The sequence below is a fragment of the Felis catus genome, chromosome E2, assembly GCF_018350175.1.
Source record: "Felis catus isolate Fca126 chromosome E2, F.catus_Fca126_mat1.0, whole genome shotgun sequence".
Lineage (NCBI taxonomy): Eukaryota > Metazoa > Chordata > Mammalia > Carnivora > Felidae > Felis > Felis catus.
In genome coordinates this window covers 11583413-11602782 of record NC_058382.1, presented here as the reverse complement: position 1 = coordinate 11602782, position 19370 = coordinate 11583413, and the positions used below count along the sequence as shown (strand labels likewise).

Genomic DNA, 19370 nt, shown 5'->3' with positions numbered 1-19370 from the left:
AGGCATTAGCTGGGCAAGGGGGCACGCGGGCGGTGGAAAGGGAGATCAGGCAGAGGGGAGCCTGGGATAGGAGGGCTCTGGGTGACCTGGGATAGGAGGGCTCTTCCCGTCTGAGCCTCCACCTTGACCTACCTCCTACCCCACAGTCTGGAGGGGCCTCCCTCGTACAAGCCACCAACCCCCAAGCCGAAGGTCGAGGAGCCAGAGATGGTGAGCATTTCCCCCGGTACCCGGCTGCGCCCACACCCACACCCACCTTTCCCCACTGAGGCGGGGGCTAGGAGGGGGAGCTGGTGGGGAGAGGCCAGCCGTGGGGGGGGTTGTCCTGACCCGCCCCTCTTCCTTCCCTGCAGCCCTCCCAGCTCTTCACTCTTGGGGCCTCGGAGCACAGCCCGCTCAAGACTCCCTACTTTGATGCTGGCGTCTCCTGTGCTGAGCAGGTAGGAGCTCAGGGCAGGTCAGGGGTGGGTTTAGGGCCGGGGTCAGCTCCTGACATTAAAGGTCACAATTCAAGGTCAGGGCCGTGTCTCTGGTCAGAGCTTAGAGAATCGAGACGTGTTTAGGATTCAGTGGGGGGGGATCTTGGTTGAGAGAGCGCAAGAACATGAGGTTAGAGCTCAAGGTCACTCAGTCAGTGAAAGCGATCTGCTGGATGTCAGGGGTCCTATCAAAGTTGAGACAAACCGAGGTTCAAGGAGCTGTTTCGGCCTTAAGGTTAAGTAGTTGAGGATAAGATTGAAGTCAAAGGTTCGTGGAGAAAGACTTGTGGTCAGAGATCAAAAGACAAAGGAGAGGCCCAGGAGCGATGGGGTCTGGGCTTTGAGTTCTGGACAAGCCGTATGATTGCCCCAGAGCAATTTCAGCCCAGGCCGCAAGGGGCAAGGTCGGGTCTGGTTGGCATAAGGAGATGGTCGAGATTTGGGGGTCAAGGGGCGGGTTGGGATTCTGTGTGCTCAGGAGATGACCTTGGGCTTTTTCCCTCCCTGCCCCCAGGATATGCCTCGATATCATGAGCTGCCCACCTTGGAAGAGAGGTCAGGGCCCCTGCTCCTGGGGGCTACAGGCCTGGGGTCCCCCATCCTGGTGCCTCCAGGGCCACCTGCTGTGGAGAGGGTTTCCCTGGACTTAGAGGAGGAGGAGGAGGAGGAAGACTATTTGGACAAGATCAACCCCATCTATGATGCCCTGTCCTACTCTAGCCCCGCTGATTCCTACCGGAGCAAAGGCTTTGTCATGTCCCGAGCCATGTATGTGTGAGCTGCCGTGGCCCTGGCCTCTTGCCTCTCACTTTTTGATCCCTCAACTTTCTGCCAGGCCAGGCCACTGTCAGTTAACACACAAAAATGCATCTCATCTGTGACTTCTACTTCGGTGGCTCCACGATGACCTCTAATCCATGATCTCTGACCCAGAGAAACCAGTCATGACAACAGAAACCTGGCAACCTTATCTCAGGTGGGGGTGGGGAAGCACGTTCCTGCACAGCCTCTGACCCGAGGACTCCTAAGACTGTGACTTTAGATCATACCTCTCACGTCCCGTCATCTCCAGACTCCCTCAAAACCCCAAAGAAGAACCCCAGACCTCTGATGTGTCCTCAGGAAGTAAACTCCCAATAGCTCTGCTGGGGTAGTTGGTGGGGGCACCCTGCTGCTCAGACCTGAGCCCTCCAGGCAGCAGAGCCCCACTCTCCCCCTCCCCACCCTGTCTGTTCCCCAAAGGCAAGAGGGAGGGGATTCCCCAGCCCAAAGCGGAACTTCCTCATCTCCCTCCTGCAGGCAGGAGTCTCAGGGGTCCAGACCCTTCCCTGAGCCCCCACTACCCCAATTCCTGTCTAGAGGGAATTAAGCCCCAGCCCGGGGTTAGGATGAGGTAAGCCTCATGCAGTGTGCCTTGCCAGTCCCAGCCTTAGGAGAAGAATTTGCTGTTACGCTGAAGACTACTGAGTCCTTTTACTCCTGCCCAGTGGGATGGAACCCAAACGTCTCCTGGCAGGGGGTGGGGGTTGGAGGGGGTGGGTGGGGATAGAATACAGTTTTGTAATACAGCATTTCCTACAAAATTTGAGTTTATACTTTGACCGGGTGTCAACTTGTGTTTTCTGCGGGATGTGAAGGGGATGGGAGTGGGACATGATGGGAAATGAAGAGGGCGCCTACAGCTCGAAGGAATCAGTAGGATAGACGTCAAGATGGGTTACAGGCAAAAAATAAAAGGGCCAAAGATATATATAAAAAAAAAAAAAAGTTAAGTGAGCGCATAATGAGCAAAAACGCGTAAGCCAAAAACATAACGGTGGATAATGGAAGGAAAGGGGGAGGAGTCCAGGGAACGGTGGTTAATGACAGGGAACGACAATCTATGGGTAATGGACAGGAATAAACGGAACAAAGATAGAAATGGCAGTAATTCAGTTTGAGGGACTCAGGTTAAAAGGATAAATGGCAAGTAAGAATAGGCCAAAGGCAACATTACGAATAATGCATAGGAGCTCAGGGCATTATGGTTAATAGAACTGAATGAATGAGCCAGAGGCAGAGGTATAATAGAGAAACAGGGCCGGCAGGCATGATGGGTAATGGACCCAAAACATCATGGCTAATTAAAGAAGCGCTAGGATGATGGAAGTGAACAGGCAGAAACGAGCTATAGGTAGTTGAAGAAATGAGGCTGAAATGAATGGGACAGAGGCATGCTGGGTAATAGGACGGGAATGAATGGGCCAAAGATAGAAGCCGCAGTGACGCAAGTGGGGGCGGGGAACAGAAGGGACGATGGGTAACGAAAGGGGTGGGTCTACGGCAACTGTCTCGCGTTAAACAGGTAAGGGGCATTGTGGGTAAGAAGAAGCAGGACAGGGTTCACATAAACCGGTTAGAGTTCTCCCGAGGCACTGTGGGAAGGGTCAGCACTTCCGGTTTTTGGTCGCCGACTCTGGACCAAAGGGCTGCCCGTCCGCCGCGGTGCCTGGTGGGACGAGAGGCCTGACCTTGCTGCCTAGCAGCTTCTGCCGCGCAACCCACCTTTACCCGCGTCCCTCGACCCTGGCACGTTAGCCAATGACCGTACCAGGCCGGATACGTCACCAGGGTCGGCCTCCTGTACCCGCGGAGCCAATCAGAATGCTTCAAGGGCCAAAGCAGACCAATTACAATAGCAACTTCGCCAGGGGGCGGAGTCGAAAGAGGGACGCCCTCTGGAGAGGGGCGGAGGCGACGAGTCAGTGGGCGTTTCAAAGTGCGCAGCGCAGACCAATGACGGACGAACACCGGAACCCGCGGCGTTGCGAGCCAATAGATGTGAGCACTGCGAGCCAATGGCAAAGGCGGGGAGGTGTGCCTTGACCTGCCTGTGAGTGGGAACCAATAGAAAAGGACGTCTCAAAGAGGTGGGTGGGACTCCCAGCCATGACTCCAATTGCAGGGCCAGGCCTTGGGGCTAGTAGGCGGATCCCAGGGCATGCTGAACCAATGGGCTAGGCGGGGCGGGGCGACGGTGGCGGCGGCGGCGGCAGCGGGTTCGGTTGCGCGTGGCGCACGGGGTGGGAGCGGAGCCCAGGCCGGGTGCAGGCGCTGCCGCCAGTGAGAACCGGGGCCCGGGGCACAGCGGGTTTGGCTGGGACTGGGCCTGGAGTGCGCGGGCCCTGACCTTCGCCCTCTGACCTTTCCCCTTGCAGGCGACCATGGGGAACGTCTTGGCCGCTAGCTCGCCTCCCGCAGGGCCGCCGCCGCCGCCCGCGCCCGCCCTCGTGGGACTGCCGCCGCCTCCGCCCTCTCCTCCGGGCTTCACGCTGCCGCCACTCGGGGGCGGTCTGGGCGCTGGAGCCGGTGCGGGTCGAGGTTCGGAAAGGACCCCCGGTGCTGCGGCCGGCAGCGCCGCAGGGACTGCGGACGATGGGGCCTGCGGCTGCCTGCCCAACCCGGGCACGTTCGAGGAGTGCCACCGGAAGTGCAAGGGTGAGGGGCGAGAGACCCGGCAGGGGTGTGAGGGCCCGGATCTCGGGGGAGTGGGGGAGGGAGAGCACTCTGAGGACCTTGGGAATTGGCACGGACCATTGGAAACTAACAGCGTTAGGAGTTGACGTTAGGATCGAGAGGTGGAACGTTGGACTTGGAGCACAGAACGAGGGGATCAAATGGTAGAACCTCAGGATGGAATGCCAGAGCAGTGGAGTAAAGCCTTAGGGATCTTAGGAGCCCCAAGGGATCAGCCAAGCCAGCCTTCTTGTGTGATCGGGAAGGAAACTGAGGCCCAAGGTCACTGTGTCAGCAAGGGTCCGGTGGGGGTGGAATTCAAGGCTTCTGGATCTTGGCTTGGAACAAGCATGATAGCAAAGGAGGTGATGGCTTATTGAGCATTGTTTTGGCATTCGGGGTATGTCAACCCGCGAACTGTTTGCGGTGTCTCCACGTGGTGAGCTTACAGATGACATAGGTGACAAGTTTGACATAGAGAGTTAAAGCGACTTGTCTTGAGTCAAATGGGCAGTAGGTGGTTGCTTTGGGATTTGGATGCAGGCAGAGGCTCTGGTCCTGGCCCCATCTACTAGCTTAGACGGTCTCTTTCCTGGTCGGGGTCCTTTGTGCAGTGCTCTGCTTCTGGGTCCCTGGAGAAGGGAGTGCGGGGATGGTAGGGCAGGAAGGGATGAGATGTGTTTGCGTGGGGGTGTGCGTGTGTGGAGAGTGGAGAGTGACAGTGTTTGTCCTCTTCAGAGCTATTTCCCATTCAGATGGAAGGTGTCAAGCTCACAGTCAACAAAGGGTTGAGTAACCATTTCCAGGTGAGCCTTCCTGGTGCCCTTTCCCTCCAGAGGTCACCCCAACCATCTCCCTGCGCCGACACATACCACCCCCTTACTCCCCCTGAAGGGCTAGGCTCCTTGGTACCTGCAAAGACTCTCAGAGACACAGTGCCAGGCTGACTGCTCATTGGGTCCAGTGGAAGTGTTTAGGGACCCAGAATCCAGAGGTACCCCTCCCCCCACCCCTTAACATCCAGGCAGGAGCAAAGTACCGGGTATGTAGCCGCATCTCCAACTTATTGTTTCTTTGAGTACGTGATCTGGTGGGGCCGAACCTCCCCGTCTTCATCCCCCGCCCAGCCCTTAGCCACGTGTCTTTTCCTCCCTGGTGGGGAAGCCCGACTGGCAAGCGTCCCCATCCTAGCCTGGAAGGGAGCTTTGCTGGGGGCAGGTTGAAGCTGGGTTTATCGGCGATTGGCCCACAGACTCGGCTCCACAGCCCTCCGTCTTCTCCCAGGTGAACCACACGGTAGCCCTCAGCACAATCGGGGAGTCCAACTACCACTTCGGGGTCACGTACGTGGGGACAAAGCAGCTGAGTCCCACAGAGGTGAGGTTCCTCTTATCAGTAATGTATCGTGTCTTTCTTCTAACCAAGGCTCAGTGTCGCAGGAGGCGGGAGCTGTTGAGGGAGCGGAGGATGTTGGGAGGTGGGGATTGGCTTTCCGAGGTGCTTTAGAACATGGCCGGTCATTCCTTCATCCTGAAGCCCTGTCGTCTGCCCAGCCCTGTGCTGGGTCAGGGCCGGGGTCACCAAGCAGTGATGACCCAGAGTAGGGCAGGGTTGCACTGTAGAGCGTGCAGGGCTTTGAATGCCAAACAAGGCATGTGGGCTTTCTCTAGGGGGCAGTGGAGAGCCACGGAAAGATCTGAACGACGAAGGTGGTCAAATTTGTGCTTTTAGAAGTACCCTTCAGGGGCGCCTGGGTGGCTCAGTCGGTTAAGCGGCCGACTTCGGCTCAGGTCATGATCTCACGGTCAGCGAGTTCAAGCCCCGCGTCGGGCTCTGTGCTGACAGCTCAGAGCCTGGAGCCTGTTCCAGATTCTGTGTCTCCCTCTCTCTGACCCTCCCCCGTTCATGCTCTGTCTCTCTCTGTCTCAAAAATAAATAAACGTTAAAAAAAAATTTTTTTTTTTAGAAGTACCCTTCAGGCTGCCATGCAGAGGCTAAGCTAAGGGAATGGGGGCAAAACAGGGGGCCTAGAAGGAGGCTGGGCAGGACACAGCTGGAGCTAGGGGACTGAATGGGGTCTCTGCTAATATCGACTATTTCCATTCAATAAATTCACGTGTTTGACAAACCTTCCTCGTACCCCATTTTGTGCTCAGCCCTGTGCTGGGCAGTTTTGGAGACAGAGCGGTGACTGACACAGCCATGGGGTTCTCAGCATAGTCGAGAAAGGGAACAGACCTTTCGGACTGTCCCCAGACAGTCCGGGGTAGCCGGGACTGAAATGGGGGAGGGGAGCCTGACTCAGCCTAGGCGGTCAGGGAGGGCTTCCTGGGGGAGGGGACTTCAGTGTGGGTTTTTGTGATGCTAGGCTTCTCACCTAGGCTCATCACTCGTGTATTTCTGTGTTAGACCTCTGACCTCTAACCTTGACCTCTGTGCCACAGGCATTCCCCGTGCTGGTGGGTGACATGGACAATAGCGGCAGCCTCAATGCTCAGGTCATTCACCAGCTGGGCCCTGGCCTCAGGTCCAAGATGGCCATCCAGGTAAGCGAGAGACCGGTCAGCTGCTCCCCCGGCCACCCCGAGCACCAGGCTGCCCTCTACACCGTCCCTTCCGCCTACAGACCCAGCAGTCCAAGTTCGTGAACTGGCAGGTGGATGGGGAGTACCGGGGTTCTGACTTCACGGCCGCCGTCACTCTGGGGAACCCGGACGTCCTGGTGGGTTCAGGTAAGAGACGCAGGGCTTGGAGGGTAGATCTCAGTCCCAGCTTTCCCAGCACGTCCAGTCCCTCGTCTGGACATCCTTTCCCACCGTCTGAAAATGGCCAGGGGCAGACGTGAGCTCGAAGCCTCCCGCAGTCTAGCATTTGGGCGCAAGCGAGCAGGTTCAGACCCCAGTTCTGCCACTGACTTCGCTGCGGTTGTAGGCGAGTTCCATCACCTCTGTGGGCCTCCGTTTCCTCATCTGCCCCACAGGCTGGTTAAGTTCGTTTAAGTTCATCCGTGTGAAAAAAACTTCAAGTGGCGTGGGACACGTAATGGGTCCCAGGGAAACGTGAGCTGCTCTGACTGCTTACGGGCTTGGATTGTTGGGCTGCATAGATAACGGGGAGGGTGAGTCCCCGTGCAGTTGTGGGGGCAGGGGGCCGGCAGTCTTGAGACAGAAGCAGCCAAGGAAAGTTCCCATTTGGGTTGGTGTGGGCAGGGACCGACCGACCTGTGTCTGTACGTCTGGTCTCTCCTTGGTTCCCCTTTTTTCTGGCTCTGCGTGTCTGATTTCTCAACGTTCATAATGCGTGTTGCCTGGGCGTGTACCGTGCACATTCCAGGCCCTGAGGAGAAGGGAGCAAAGGAGAGTTAAGCCTGCCCTCTGGGAGCTTCCATTCCGGAGGGCGCAGATGCTGGCAAAGCATCGCGTAAAAGACAAGGTGTCCGTGTCCGGCGATAGGGGCTGGGAAAGACTAGGGCCTTCGAAAATGGGGTCCTCGGAGAAAGCCCCCTTCTGTAAGTGATACTTGAACAAAGACTAAGGGCGGGAAGGAAGGTACCCGGCAGAGAGGGGTGGGGGGAAGGAAGTCTTGAGCCTGAGGGAGCAACAGGCACAAAGGCCCTGGGGCCGGAGGCTTTATAACGGGTGGGGTAGGAGGGAGAGCTAGAAGCCTGAGGGCTGAGGAGCCAAATCGCAGGAGGGTCTGTAGGACTTGAGCCTTCGCTCTGCGTCAGGGGCCATTGTCAGCATGAGAGGGACAGGAGCTGGTGTAGCTTCTAACGGGCCCCGCCGGGGAGAGCAGACTACAGGGGGCTCCGCTGCGTGAGCTGTTGGAGGGATGAGTGGAGGTGAGGCTCGGACGGGCTGTGAGAGCGGAGCCCCTGGGGTTGGCCAGGGGGTTGGGGGTGGGAGCTGGGTGAGGGTGTGACTCTGTAGGTCCGGGTTTGAACACCTGGCAGGATGGGGGGGCGGGTTCCTGCACGTGTGTCCGTCCCGCCGCCATTCGCTGAGTCCCCAAGAGCCAGGTGGGCACTGCCAGCTTGCTCATCGTCCCGAGCCCCAGAGAGGGTAAGCGCTTTCCCCAGGACGCACAGCGGGTCAGATTCGTGAATCCGTGCTCTGTGTCTCTGGCACCGAGTACCCCCCCCCCCCCCCGCCCCCGCCCTCGCACATGCTCACTGGATGGTCCCCCGGTGCCTCCCAACACTGGCCTCCGTCCGGGTCCCTCTGCCCCGGAGCCCAAGGCCAGCAGTGACCCGTCCGCCCCTGAGTTCTCCCAGGGGTCTTTCCGGTCCCTGAGACACGAACACTGCTGGCCCAGATGAGCGCTGAGCACATGAGTAACTTTCCACGGACAGCCCGGCCTCAGGCCCCCGGTGGCTCCAACCGCATGGAGCCTCCCCTGTCACAAGGGCACAAAAACAGCGACCGCGTCTCTGTGAAGGATTTGGGGCGGGGGAGCCCGTCTTCAGCCCTGAGCGCGGGGCCAGCTGCCAGCGAGACTTCTCCCCGTGTGGGGTCTCCACGTTGTCCCGCCATCGGCAGGGGCTGTCCCTGTTTTCATGGCCCGCATGTCACAGGTGGGGGAAGTGAGGCCCAGGGATCCCACAGAGAAGCTGGAATGTGAATCGTGGCCTGCCTCAAGGGCCCGTGTTCTTTCTTGGTTCCCTCTGTGTGGCCTCAACTCGTTCTCTGGAGCCTTTGCCTTCTCCTGAGAACCCGGCATGTGCCCGGCCCCAGGCAGGGCGGTGCCGGGACCCAGCAGTGCCTGAGACGGCCCCTTCCTGCCCTCACAGGGCTCCCAGCCCAGTGCAGGAGACATCTGCTTTTCATTTTTTTGTGTGTGTGTTTATTTTTGAGAGAGCGCAAGCAGGGGAGGGGCGGGGGGGGGGGGTGGTACACAGAATCCGAGGCAGGCTCCAGGCTCTGAGCTGTCAGCGCAGAGCCCGACGCGGGGCTCGAACTCACAAACTAAGGTCATGACCTGAGCCGAAGTCAGATGCTTAACCGACTGAGCCACCTGGGCACCCCGACATTTGCTTTTAAAACAAATAATCACACAGTGACTTCATTACTGTTGGGAAAAACTCAACACGGAAAAAGTTCAGGTTGCCACGAACGCTTGTAGCTACCACTCCCCCCTACACACATACACACTCCGTTTCACCTAAAGTGACCGGAACAGCTTCTCTAAAATGGTGTTTAGTCAAAGGAGGGTGAGGAGGGCACTGCTTCTGAGGCCTACGGAGCACAGAGTGTGGGGAGCAGACTGGCGGGGGCCGAGAACTGCGTTCCTTCCAGGTGCTGCCCTTACCTGCCCATCTGCTCTGGGGTGTCTGCCCTTCCTGCCCCATGGGGGACTTCGCCAAGGACTCCTGGTGTGCGTGGGTCCCAGGCAAGCAGGGGAAAGGCGGGGGCAGGGGGAGTCAGCCCAAGCCTTCCTCCTGCCCCATCTGTCCCTGGCTCCCTGCCCAGCAGGTTGGGGAGGCAAAACTGGAGACCTGACTCTTGCCCAGGTTGGCCTGGCTCTGCCCATTGGCCAAGGCCACCTCTTTGCTCACAGGTCTAACTCAGTTTCTTTCCTTCTCATGGGGTTTTGGACTCCCAAGACCCTTCCCGGCCACTCGAGACACTGCAGAATGGCCCCTGGTTGAGAACCACTCATTCTGGCGAAGCCCCTGCCTCGGGGCACCCGGTGCCTTAGGGGAACTGGGTCTGGATGCAAGCGGGAGGCACAGGCTGAGTTTGGGAGACAGAGATGGGGGAAGGGGTGAAGCCGGTGAAGATCTGCAGGCCGGGCAGCCCCGGGACGAAGCGGCCCAGGGAATGTGCTTGGGGAGCGGGGAGAATGGGGCGAAGTATGGAAACTAGCCAGGATCCGTTGGAGCGAGACGAGCCGTGGAGACCGTGTTCTGACCATAGTTCTCAGCGTATACCTGCCAACCGCACGCGTGGGCCAAGGTGAGAGCAGGGAGGCCAGGACAGGGCGACTGCCATGGTCCTCTGGTGACCGTGCCTCTGATCAGGGAGTGTGCTTGAGAGAAGTAACCTGCTCCAGGAAACACTTAGGTGCGAGTATGTAGTTGGCCAGACTCATCAGGGGCAGTACGGGCAGGAAGGACAGCGTGTGCGTGGTCCTGAGGAAAGAGTGAGCTCTGCATATTCATTTGCTAGAGGGGCGTAGCTGACTGTGTCACGGGAAGAGGAAGGGGCCCGATTTTGAAGCTGGGGCTCAGCCATGCAGGGCCCTGCAGCCTGCTCTCCTGGGCACTGGGGAGCCATGGCAAGTTCTGAGCAAGGGGGAGAATAGGTTTAGGTGTGTGCGTGAACAAGGTCCCTCTGTGCTGCCCATGAAGTTGCTTGGAGAGGGTGAGACTGGGACCAGCAGAGCAGGGGGCGGGTGGGCAGGGAGATCGAGGGGATGTTGGGGGTCCCCCAGCCCCGAGTCCCAGTAGGTGCCAGAGCTGAGAGGCCAGAGACCCTTGAGTTTCAGTGCCAACCTCTCTGTGACCACAGACTGTTACTTTTCCCCTCTGGGCCATAGTTTGCCCCTCCTTGAATGGGGGGACAAGCCTGGCTGGAGGGGTGCCCCAAGTCTCCTACTCTGGGGGGGAAGGAATGCGCACTGAGGCTCGCAAAAGCCCATAGGGGGCCAGCTCGGCCCACCCCGGACCCCAGAAGACACAGCCCCACAGCCGTGGCCATGAACCGTCAGCCTCCCTAGACCCAGTGGTTTTCTTGGTCTGGGAAGCCTCTCCGTGCCTCCTGCCCCTCACTCTGCTCTCCGCTCTCCCCATGTCCCTCTGCGTCCGGCCTTCCCCTTTTCTCCGTCCTCTTCCTCACTGGGCCATCCTCTCAGCTTGTCTGTGTCTGCTCATTCTCCCCCCCCCCCCCCCCCCAGGGAATCTTCCATTCCCTCTCCCTCTCTCCCTTTCTGACCCTGTTTCCATGTCTCCGACTCCGACTCCGTGTGTGTCCGTGTAGTCCGTGTACGTGCCCTGTTTTCTATGTCACCGGCCCTCCCCCTGCTTCTTCTGTTTACCTGGTTTGCGGTGTCTACTCTCCCAGGCTCCAGTCCTCCGGCTCCGAGAATTTCCGCCCACCAGGGGGAGGTCGCCTGCTGGTCAGCGCTCAATAGGGGTCTCAGGGCTGTCCCTACAGCCAGGGAGCAGAGGAAACCAGTCCTAAAGCCCACTGTGGCCAGTCCCAGCAATCACCAAGCGCGGGTCACGCTACCCTGCGCCTCATTCGCTCCTCTAGGCCACAGCATAACCTCGAGAGACAGTCCCGTACACAGAGAGGTGACGCCAGTGGCCCGCCATTAACTCCGCCAGCGGGTGGTGGGGCTGGGATTTGAACCCAGGCTGTCTGGCCCCCAGAGGTGTGCTCTTACCAGCCCTACCCTCCTGCCTCTCCCAGCAGCATAGTGGTTCAGGACGCAGGCCTGGGAGGTAGAGAGGAGCCCAGATTCTGCCCCTCACATACCTTGTGACCACGGATCGGTGACTTCCTTAGCCTCCGTGGACTCCTCTGTAAATAGAGTGGCAGGTGAACACCAGCCTCGTGGGGTGGCACAGACCTGATGAGGTCCCACGGGGCGCGGGAGGCCTGAGGGCAGGCCCTGCGCCTCCAGCAGGGGCGAACCTGGAAAGCTCCCTGGAGCGGGAGTCCGGCCTGGCACCTTGGCTGGGCGGAAGCTGACCACCGAGCCCTGGTGACCCCTCCCCCATCTCACCCGCAGGTATCCTCGTGGCCCACTACCTGCAGAGCATCACGCCGTGTCTGGCCCTGGGTGGAGAGCTGGTCTACCACCGGCGGCCCGGGGAGGAAGGCACGGTCATGTCTCTAGCTGGGAAATACACACGTGAGCCTGGGGCCTGAGGGCAGGGGTCAGGGCCGGGGGCCAGGGGCCCGGGGCCCGGGTCTGAGGGAGGAGAGAAGAGACGGGCCTGCCTTCCAAGCCCCCTTGGCGGTCCGCCCCACCCTCCACCCTGCCGTCTTACAGTGAACAACTGGTTGGCAACGGTGACGTTGGGCCAGGCGGGCATGCACGCGACGTACTACCACAAAGCCAGCGACCAGGTGAGCTGGTCCAGGGACCGCCTGCGAGGGCACACTTTGCAGGCGCGGGCTGCCAGGGGCCCGTGTGCCCGGGAGTCCGGCCCGGGAGGCTGACTGTCTGCGTGTTGCCCTGGCCCCTCCAGCTGCAGGTGGGCGTGGAGTTCGAGGCCAGCACAAGGATGCAGGACACCAGTGTCTCCTTCGGGTACCAGCTGGACCTGCCCAAGGCCAACCTCCTCTTCAAAGGTACAGGCCTCAGTTTCCATACTTGGAAAACAGGTGACAGGTGACTGGGCCCGGGGCGGGTGTGTAGGCCAAAAGAGTTGGTGGAGGGCAGCGTGCTGGCACTTTGGGGAGGGGGTGGGGGAGGGCGCCTCCAAATTCCCTGGAGACTCTTGTTAAGCTGGTGGAGACCTGAGCTTGGCACTCCTGGTCCTCTTCTGTTTTCTCACAAGCGGGAGGTGACTCGGAGTGCATCGGGGCCACCCCGCTCCTCTGACGTGAGTGGGGACAGGTTCCCTCAGGTGCACGGTCACAGCCCCGTCCAGAGCCTCCTCCCGGGCTGACTGTGGTCCTGACGCTAAGTCTTAAGTCTTTCCCCTCGGACCTCAGTGGTTCTCAGGTTGGCGGTATGTGAAGACCACCCCGCAAAGCCGCTTCCTTCAGCCCCGGGCAGGGCTTTTCCGAGGCCCAGGGGTTTATTTGCCTCTGAAGCCTACCTTCTGTGCCTGTCCCTTGACCCCTCTCTCTGCAGTCAGCCTGCTCTCCGAGGCCGGGCTTGCGTTCCCACTGCGCTGCCCTCCGCTCCTGTGAGATGAGCAACTGGCCCTTCGCACGGTGTGGGGATGGCCCCACGGGCTTGCACACGCGTAGGGCTCAGTCTCTCGTTCAGCAGATTTGAGCACCTGCTCTGAGGCCAGCCTTTGTGCCAGGGTGCTGGGGACAGAGCGGTGGCCGGGCACCGACCTCCCAAGGCTCACGGTTGGGGGTGGGGCAGAGGGCTGCCCGGAGTGGCGGGGGGAGCGTGGGAGAGGACAACGAAGCCAATTGTTCCTGGGCTTGGAGAACTTGGGGTTCGAGAAGAGGTCTCCGGGTGGTGGGAACAGTGTGGGCAGAGATCTAGAAGCCGACAGTCTGGCTGGTGGTATCTGAGGTGGCCTGGAGCACGACTCTTTGGGGACAGGATGGGAAGTTGGCTCTCAACCCAGCCGTCTACCTGCAGGCTCCATGGACAGCAACTGGATTGTGGGCGCCACACTGGAGAAGAAGCTCCCGCCCCTGCCCCTGACGTTGGCCCTCGGGGCCTTCCTGAATCACCGAAAGAACAAGTTCCAGTGCGGCTTTGGCCTCACCATCGGCTGAGCCCCTGCTGGCCCCCCCGCCTTCCACCCTTCCTCCTTCAGATCCCACCTCCCCCTCCCCCTGCCACGGAGGGGAGACCTGAGCCCTCCTCCCCCTCCCTTCCCTCCCTCCTCGGGGGCCAGGGGGGGCAGCGGAAAGGAGGGGACCCATCACCCCAGCAGCTGAGGGGGGATTCTAGAACCACGGGCGCTTCAGGATTCGGAGCACCAGAGGCAGGGTGCCCATGGGCCTGGAGTCCCGGGAGGGATTCCAGAATCGAGGGGCACGCCAGATTCTGAGCACCAGGGGCAGAGGTGGCCAGACAACCTCAGGGAGGTGTTGGGGCGTCCCAGTCCCCCGAAGGGCCCTGGGGCCGGCCCTGAGGGGGCAGCGAGAAGAGGAGCTTCCCCATCCCCTGTCAGTCTGCCCCCGCCCACTTCCCCACCCATCCCTCAGTATAAATCATGTTTATAAGTTATGGAAGAACCGGGACATTTTACAGAAAAAAAAAAAAAGCCAACAAAAAATATACATGAAAAAAAGTGGAATAGGAGGCCTCTGTTTTCCTCCGTGTAGCCCCTCTTGCCCGGTCCGCCCAGACGGACCTTACAGTGGCCAGCAGGGGGCGCCGCGGGCCGGAGGCTGGAAGCCAGCGGACGGCGAGGGAGCCCCCGCCTGGCCCGAGATCACACATCCTCCCCGTGACTTGTGTGACTTCTGCCGGCACATCACAGGCCTTCCCTCGCCGGGAGGGCTCGCTCTTGCGGTCACTCAACCCGGCTTGGCCTGGCCGGAGTGGCCACGGAAGACTGTGCCTGCCAGCTGGAGCCACAGGGACGATGTGTCCATGCAGGGATTGGGGCACAAACTGGGACTCCGCGGGCCCTTCGGCTTCCAAAAGGGGCAGAGGATGGTCGGAAGGTCAGCGCTTTCAGAAGCCACGCCAGGATTCCAGCACCTCGAGAGACTTGAGAATCAATCAGCCGTGCCTGAGGGGATGAAGGGCTTCTGGGCCTCAGGAGAGAGGCTCTGGCTCTGGCCGGGGCAGAGTCGTCTCCAGGTCTCCAGCATAGGTGGGGAGGAGGTGAGGTGTCCGTTTAATTACCCAGGTCTCCAGTAAACTCCCACCCCACACCTCTCCAGACGGGAACCGAAACCCGCCACACCACACACGGGCTTTGGGGAGGGAGACGGTTGAGCAGAGATGACCCCTCGTTACCCAGAGAAGCCACCCACTAGTTCCCTGCCGGCGCCTTCTGAAGCCAAAGCAAACAGGCCTGAGCCCGGCTGGCACTGGGGTCACCTTCCTGGGACCAGGCTTTTGGCCTCCCCTGACCTCCTAGGACCCCGTGTTCCACACACCCTCCAGGGACCGGGAGGGAAACCCAGCCCCTTTACCGTGTGGCTTCATCCACGTCCACTCAGCTTGGGGTTCTCTGTGAAACAGGATTCAAGAACAGGCTGCTGGGAAGGTGACCGAGCTCACTGTGGGTCACCGCGACGAGCCCTGCTGTGTACCAGGAACTCTCCGTATTTCATGCATGCCGTGGCTTGTTGCATCAACAAATGACGGCGTGGGTGCAACTATTTCCCCTGGTTTTGCGGACCAAGAAGTAGGATGTTCAGAGAGGCTAGATCATTGGGCCAAGGTCAGACAGCTGCCGCTGAGCGCGGGTTGAAGCCCAGGCCTTTTAGTTCCAGAGTCTGCGGTCCTAACCGGCAGCACAAATTCTTCCAGGAGTGAGTAGGGCGGGTGTAGGCGCTCCTGGGATCTACGAAGTTCGCGTCAGGGAGAAGGGCTGGATATTCATTCTGCACACGGAGAAGGGGGCTCAGAGAAGTGCCCATCCGTGCCCCAGATCACAAAGAAGGAGCTAAGATTAAAACCTGGGTTTCCCCTCTAAGAGCCTAGGCCTTTAGCAGATGCATTACCCTGCCCCACCCCTCTCATCCCATCTCTGTCCAGCCCCCTCCCCTCAGAGCCCAGGAATCCAAGCCCCCAGTCTTTTCCCTGACCCAGGATTTCTGCCCCAAGCCCCCTCCCCAAATGTTATTCATCCATCCACAGAAAGAGACAAGGGCAGGGAGTGGGTGCTCCGGGAAGATGCTGCTCTTTCCCCTTTCCTGCCTAGCCCCCCAGAATGGAGGAGGGTGCCTGAGTTACTGGGTAAGATGTCACCTCGCTTCTCGGGGGCTGGGCGTCACAGAGCCTCCAACCCCCACCTCCTTTCCCCTGCCGGCTGTGTGAAGGGGGGGGAACAGCCCACCTCGTGACTGGGGGCTGGCCCAGCCGCCCTGGCCCTGGAGGAGTGGGCGGGGCAGGGGGAGCCTTATAATTGGACGAGTCTGGGATCCCTGAGTCCTAGTCAGCCCCAGCGGAGGCAAAGGAGGAGGTTCCCCAGGAGCCGGTGAGAAACAGTTGAGGGACCAGCTCAAGGCTTCTGTGAGGGATGGGCGGGGGCTAGGTGACTGTCCTACGCCAGGGTCAGGACCGAAGCAGGGGACGGATCGAGGGGAGGAGCGGGCCCCAGGGGCATTCCGTCTTGGCTGGAAGGTGGGGGGGGGGGGAGCTGGACCTGTAGGAAGACCCAGATGAGACATATCAGGAGCCCACGAATTGTCACTGTCATCTGTTGAGCACCTACTCGGTGCCGCCTCAGATCTCCATTAGTTGGAGGAGCAGGGGTGGGGGTGAGGGCGGGGCGGGAGGCAGGGGTGGCGGTCAGGTAGCTAGAGCGCTCATCCGAGGACTTTCAAGTGAGCATTAAATTAGCTAATAGGTGGGAAATGACGTTTAGATGTGAAGTTGGGGCTTAGAATGTGAAGGCAGGACGAGGAATGCGAAGTTGGAACTTACAAACCAGAGTTGGGGCTCACGTGGAACTCGGGGCAGGGTGACTGGAATTTGAACCCCGGGAGAGAGGGATGGAATTTGGGCGGCAGAGGCCGACCTGGGGACGGGGAGATAGGAGGAGACAATGAGGGAGCCAAATAGACAATGGAGGGGCCGCTTGGTAAATGTTTGTGGTCGGATTAGGCTGATGCAGATACGGGGCGGGGCGACGGCGAGACTTGGAAGGCCCGGAACGGGTGGGGCGGGGCTCTGGGTGGGAGGGGTCCCCACTGGCTGCTGATTGACATTTCTCACTCATACTGACCAATCGCAGGCTGGAAGATGAAGGTTCTGTGGGCGGCGCTGCTGGTCGCGCTCTTAGCAGGTATGGGGGCGGGGCCTGCTCAGGGTTCCCCGCCTCCTTCCCCTCCCATCCTCACGTGCACCCCCCCCCCCCACCTTGCCCTCTTTCCATCCCTGGGTCCCTCCTTCTGCGGGTCTGTCTCCCCCTTGAGGGGAGGCCTCTCACATCCGCTGGCTCTGTGGACCTGTTTTACTGTCTCTGGGCCTCGGTTTCCCCGTCCTTAAAATGGGAGTTCTAACAGTTCCTAACGCGTTGTTGTCAGGTAGCAAGCACCAGATTAGTGTCAGCCGTGACTAGTTTTATTCCCCATCACCACCACACGGCCCCGCGTGGAGCAGGCGTAGACACATATACGCTTGCCAGCCGGTCAAACGCACTGGGCATCCTTCCACCGGCTCCCAGTGCCCGTAAAGCAGCCCCGCGTTCGTGGAGCACCTACTGGGTACCAGGTGCCGCGTGCCTGGAGGGGGCAGAGCAGCCTGACTGCCCGTGAACTTGCTCTGCGCAGGATGTTGGGCCGATGTGGAGCCGGAGCCGCAGCTGGAGCGGGAGCTGGAGCCGGAGGCCCCGTGGCAGGCCAGCCAGCCCTGGGAGCAGGCGCTGGGCCGCTTCCGGGATTACCTGCGCTGGGTGCAGACGCTGTCTGACCAGGTGCAGGAGGAGGTGCTCAACACCCAGGTCACCCAGGAACTGACGTGAGTGCCCCTGACGCTCCTGGGGGGCCGTTCCTTCTGGACCCCCAAGCCTTCCCCCCGGTCGGGGACTCTTTGTGTCCCTGTCGCCAACTCTTCGGCGTCCCTGCTCACATCTTGCTTCCTCTTTCCGCTCGGGGCTCCTGGAGGTCTCTGGCTCTCTGTCCTTCTCAGCTCCTCCCGCCTCTGGCCGCCCCTCCGTCAGGCTAGCTCAGTCTCTCGCACCGCCTCCCTCTCCATCTCCGCTCCTGTGTGTCTCTGTCCCCATCTTGCCCCCCCCCCACCTCGGTTTTCCTCCCTCCCCACGCACACGCTCTCGCCCTCTCGGCCCCCCAGGGTGCTGATGGAGGAGACCATGAAGGAGGTGAAGGCCTACAGGGAGGAGCTGGAGGAGCAGCTGGGCCCCATGGCCTCGGAGACACAGGCCCGCGTGGCCAAGGAGCTGCAGGCGGCGCAGGCCCGGCTGGGCTCGGACATGGAGGACGTGCGCAACCGCCTGGCGCAGTACCGCAGCGAGGTGCAGGCCATGCTGGGCCAGAGCGCCGAGGAGCTGCGGGGGCGCCTCGCCTCGCACCTGCGCAAGCTGCGCAAGCGGCTGCTCCGCGACGCCGAGGACCTGCACAAGCGCCTGGCCGTGTACCGCGCCGGGGTGCGCGAGGGCGCCGAGCGCAGCGTCAGCTCCATCCGCGAGCGCTTCTGGCCGCTGGTGGAGCAGGCGCGCGCGCGCAACGCCAACGTGGCCGCCGTGGCCGCGCAGCCGCTGCGGGAGCGGGCCGAGGCCTTGGGCCAGCAGCTGCGCGGGCGGCTGGACGAGGTGCGCGAGCAGGTGGCGGAGATGCGGGTCAAGATGGAGGAGCAGGCCGACCAGATGCGCCAGCAGGCCGAGGCCTTCCAGGCCCGCCTCAAGAGCTGGTTCGAGCCCTTGGTGCAAGACATGCAGCGCCAGTGGGCCGGGCTGGTGGAGAAGTTGCAGGCGGCCGTGGGCACCAGCCCCACCACGGCGCCCGTGGAGAAACAGTGAGGGCCCCACTCCTGCCCCCGCGCCCCTGCTCCCCCCCCCCACCCCACCCCGACTACAGGAGGCCCTGTCCCTGCCGCCCTCCTGGAAGGCCCCAGCTTAATAAACATTCACCAAGTTCCACAGCAGCCGCTGGACCTCCGTGTGTCATTTCTCCCGGCTCCCGCCTCCGTTTCTCGCCCCGGCCACGCCGCTCTGCCCTGTCCCCTCTGCTTCTTTGTCTCTCCTGATCTCCGTGTTTGCTTCCTTCTGCCCCTTTCAGAGGCTCCCTTTTTCGCTCTGTCTCTGCTCAGCCCCGCTCGCTGTCTCTTTCGTACTTGTCTTTCCCTTCTGTCTCTGAGACATGGTTCTGGAACAGATCCGCCTTCCCCGGGTTAAACCTTGCAGTCCCCTCTGACAAAGGGGGGATGGGGGGGAAGGGGCAAGAAAAAAAGCCACCTTTCCGAGCCTGGCTTGCTCGGAAGCTTCATAGTACCTGCTTCCTGGAGTTGTGACCTCAAAGGCCCCGGGACCCCTGCCATTATGATTGAGCCTTTACTATTATCACTCTCCTTTTTCTTTCTTTCTTTTTTTTTTTTTTTTTTTAATGTTTATTTTTGAGAGAGAGAGCGCGCGCGCGCGCACAAGCAGGGGAGGGGCAGAAAGAGAGAGAGGGAGACACAGAATCCGAAGCAGGCTCCAGGCTCTGAGCTGTCAGCCCAGAGCCCCACGCAGGGCTCGAACCCATGAACTGGGATGCGAGATCATGACCTGAGCCGAAGTCAGACGCTCAACCAACTGAGCCACCCAGGTGCCCCTAAGACTTTTTTTTTTAAACATTTATTTAATTTTTGAGACAGAGACAGAGCACGAACGGGGGAGGGTCAGAGAGAGAGGGAGACACAGAATCTGAAACAGGCTCCAGGCTCTGAGCTGTCAGCACAGAGCCGGACGCGGGGCTCGAACTCATGGACCGCGAGATCATGACCTGAGCTGAATTCAGACGCTCAACCGACTGAGCCACCCAGGTGCCCCTAAGATTTTATTTTTAAATAATCCCTAGACCCAGCGCAGGGCTCGAACTCACAAACCATGAAATGACCTGAGCCAAGATC

The 19370-nt window shown here is 60.4% G+C and overlaps 3 protein-coding genes across 3 annotated transcripts in view; all 3 read left to right on the top strand.

The window, feature by feature from the left end:
* The window catches only part of NECTIN2 (nectin cell adhesion molecule 2), a 29880-nt gene extending 28514 nt beyond the window's left edge, over positions 1-1366 (top strand). Inside the window, exons 7-9 of the mRNA XM_003997692.5 lie at positions 147-210; positions 354-440; positions 994-1366. Of these exons, the coding sequence (XP_003997741.4) occupies positions 147-210; positions 354-440; positions 994-1257 (415 nt within the window). The 3' untranslated portion in view covers positions 1258-1366. The remainder of the gene's footprint in view (positions 1-146; positions 211-353; positions 441-993) is intronic.
* Positions 1367-3441: 2075 nt separating this feature from the next.
* Positions 3442-13917, top strand: TOMM40 (translocase of outer mitochondrial membrane 40). The gene is made up of 10 exons (XM_023245792.2): positions 3442-3581; positions 3677-3956; positions 4713-4780; positions 5259-5351; positions 6419-6520; positions 6601-6706; positions 11709-11831; positions 11973-12049; positions 12172-12274; positions 13251-13917. The coding sequence occupies exons 2-10, from the start codon at positions 3683-3685 to the stop codon at positions 13388-13390; spliced, it is 1086 nt and encodes a 361-aa protein (XP_023101560.1). The 5' UTR covers positions 3442-3581; positions 3677-3682; the 3' UTR covers positions 13391-13917.
* A 1750-nt stretch (positions 13918-15667) lies between these two features.
* Positions 15668-18404, top strand: APOE (apolipoprotein E). The gene is made up of 4 exons (XM_023245793.2): positions 15668-15777; positions 16537-16587; positions 17075-17261; positions 17595-18404. Exons 2-4 carry the CDS (start codon positions 16545-16547, stop codon positions 18277-18279), a joined length of 915 nt encoding a protein of 304 aa, XP_023101561.1. The 5' UTR covers positions 15668-15777; positions 16537-16544; the 3' UTR covers positions 18280-18404.
* Positions 18405-19370: the final 966 nt, after the last annotated feature.